We start from the raw sequence: 1693 nt of genomic DNA on the forward strand, positions 1-1693 counted from the left end.
CCTCATGACCGTTTCAGGGAGGCCGGAGTCTTCTCTGGCCGACCATCAACCGACAGACCAAGAGCGTGACCTCCTCCAACGCAGTGTAAAGAAGGTGCGACAAGGTGAACAAGGATTCACAGGGACAAGTGCACTAGTGCCCTGGGTAGAAGATTGGATGCAAGAAGAAACATCTGAACCAGGTAAGGGAATGAAGACATATATGCCAGCATGGTGCGAGGACCCAACATGGAAATGGAAGGGAACCCATTGGAAGATGACTCCCTGAATGGCAGCGATGAAGATATGTACAGCGATATTGAAGCGGTCCCAGAATCTGTAGAGGTCAAAACAAAAGATAGTTAAAACAACACTGAAAAGGCAAATCTTACAGTAGAAAACATGGGTGATGGACTTTTCAACATCATCATCAATGAAAAAACTGAAAGGGAAACTACTTGGAAGGAAAATAGGCTATGCAATGATGAAGAGGAGGCTAGAAGCTATGTGGAGCAGATTTGGTAGTATCGATGTCATAGACCTAGGAAACAAATTTTTTTCCTAGTCAAATTCTATGTTCACTACCTAGCGATGAGACTATGGGAGCCCAACTTTAACCCCTCTTGCACAACTATGGATAAAATAACTGCTTAGATTAGATTGCCTGGACTCCTTATTGAGCTCTACAACAACAAGATACTCAGAAAAATAGGGGTGACTACAATACCTCCCATCTCTGCAGAGGAAAATTTGCTAGACTATGTATAGAGGTCGACCTCAACAAAGCTCTTCTAGGAAGGTACATGATTAATGGAAAACTCTACTACATCGAATACGAAAGTATACACCAAATATGTTTTATATGTGGCTGAATAGATCATGAACAAAAGTATTGCCTCCAGAAAAAGAAATATCTAGTGGCACTGAAAAAGAAAAGGAGAATGAAGCTAAAAAACAGATGGTAACAACCAGGAACTAAAGGAGCAACCCAACCAAGTGGCGGATAAGAAAAAGGAAGAAGCCAGTAGGAAAGTGAAAGAAAAGGAAGTAAAGCAAAACACAATTGCCAACTTTGGTCCTTGGATGGTAGTTCAAAAACAGAGAAGATCTAGAAAAGAAACTAGAGAAGATGGAGCAGGCACAAGCAAAACGGCAGAAAAAGGAAAAAGCAGAGATAACTCATCAAGATTCAATATCCTAGAGATTGATGACACTCACAAGGAACATGAGGAACAACAAGCACAACCACAGCAACAACCACCAGACCACCACAAATGAGACGACACATAACCAGAAACTGAAAGGCAAAAATCAATAGCAAAACAATCAGCAAACACCAAAGAAAATCAATACCAGAGAGATCAACAACCAGAATTAGCATTCAGTAAGCAAACAAAAGGAGCACCAAAAGGATCCACACAGTAGTCACAAGAAAGCCCTAACTAAAAACCAAAAAAGCACTATACAAGAAACACACAGAGAAAATTGGAACAACATTGATGATGAAACCCAGGAAACTACCAAAGAACAAAACCAACCAACAAATGCAACTCAACAAAACATGGAGGAAGAGAAACCACCAGACCCAGATATGCCAAAGAATAATTCAGACATGATGTGGAAATAACAAACCTGGTAGAAGGTGTGGACTTCGAAACACCAACTATCAGTGCTCTAAAGGATAACGAGGTTGTCGACATGCAATTGCACTAGC

At 40.9% G+C, this 1693-nt stretch overlaps 1 protein-coding gene across 3 annotated transcripts; it reads right to left on the minus strand.

The window, feature by feature from the left end:
* Window positions 1–1687, minus strand: LOC107642926. 3 transcript variants are annotated; one of them, XM_021123045.1, is made up of 3 exons: window positions 1612–1687; window positions 1198–1276; window positions 7–316 (listed from the first exon to the last, which is right to left on the minus strand). In XM_021123045.1, exons 1-3 carry the CDS (start codon window positions 1677–1679, stop codon window positions 134–136), a joined length of 330 nt encoding a protein of 109 aa, XP_020978704.1. In that variant the 5' UTR covers window positions 1680–1687; the 3' UTR covers window positions 7–133. The 3 variants fall into 3 exon arrangements, with proteins under 3 accessions (XP_016201922.1, XP_020978704.1, XP_016201921.1); XM_016346436.1 differs by lacking the exon at window positions 1198–1276 and having other exon boundaries at window positions 1–316; XM_016346435.2 differs by lacking the exon at window positions 1612–1687 and having other exon boundaries at window positions 1198–1605.

The sequence above is a fragment of the Arachis ipaensis genome, chromosome B05, assembly GCF_000816755.2.
Source record: "Arachis ipaensis cultivar K30076 chromosome B05, Araip1.1, whole genome shotgun sequence".
NCBI lineage: Eukaryota > Viridiplantae > Streptophyta > Magnoliopsida > Fabales > Fabaceae > Arachis > Arachis ipaensis.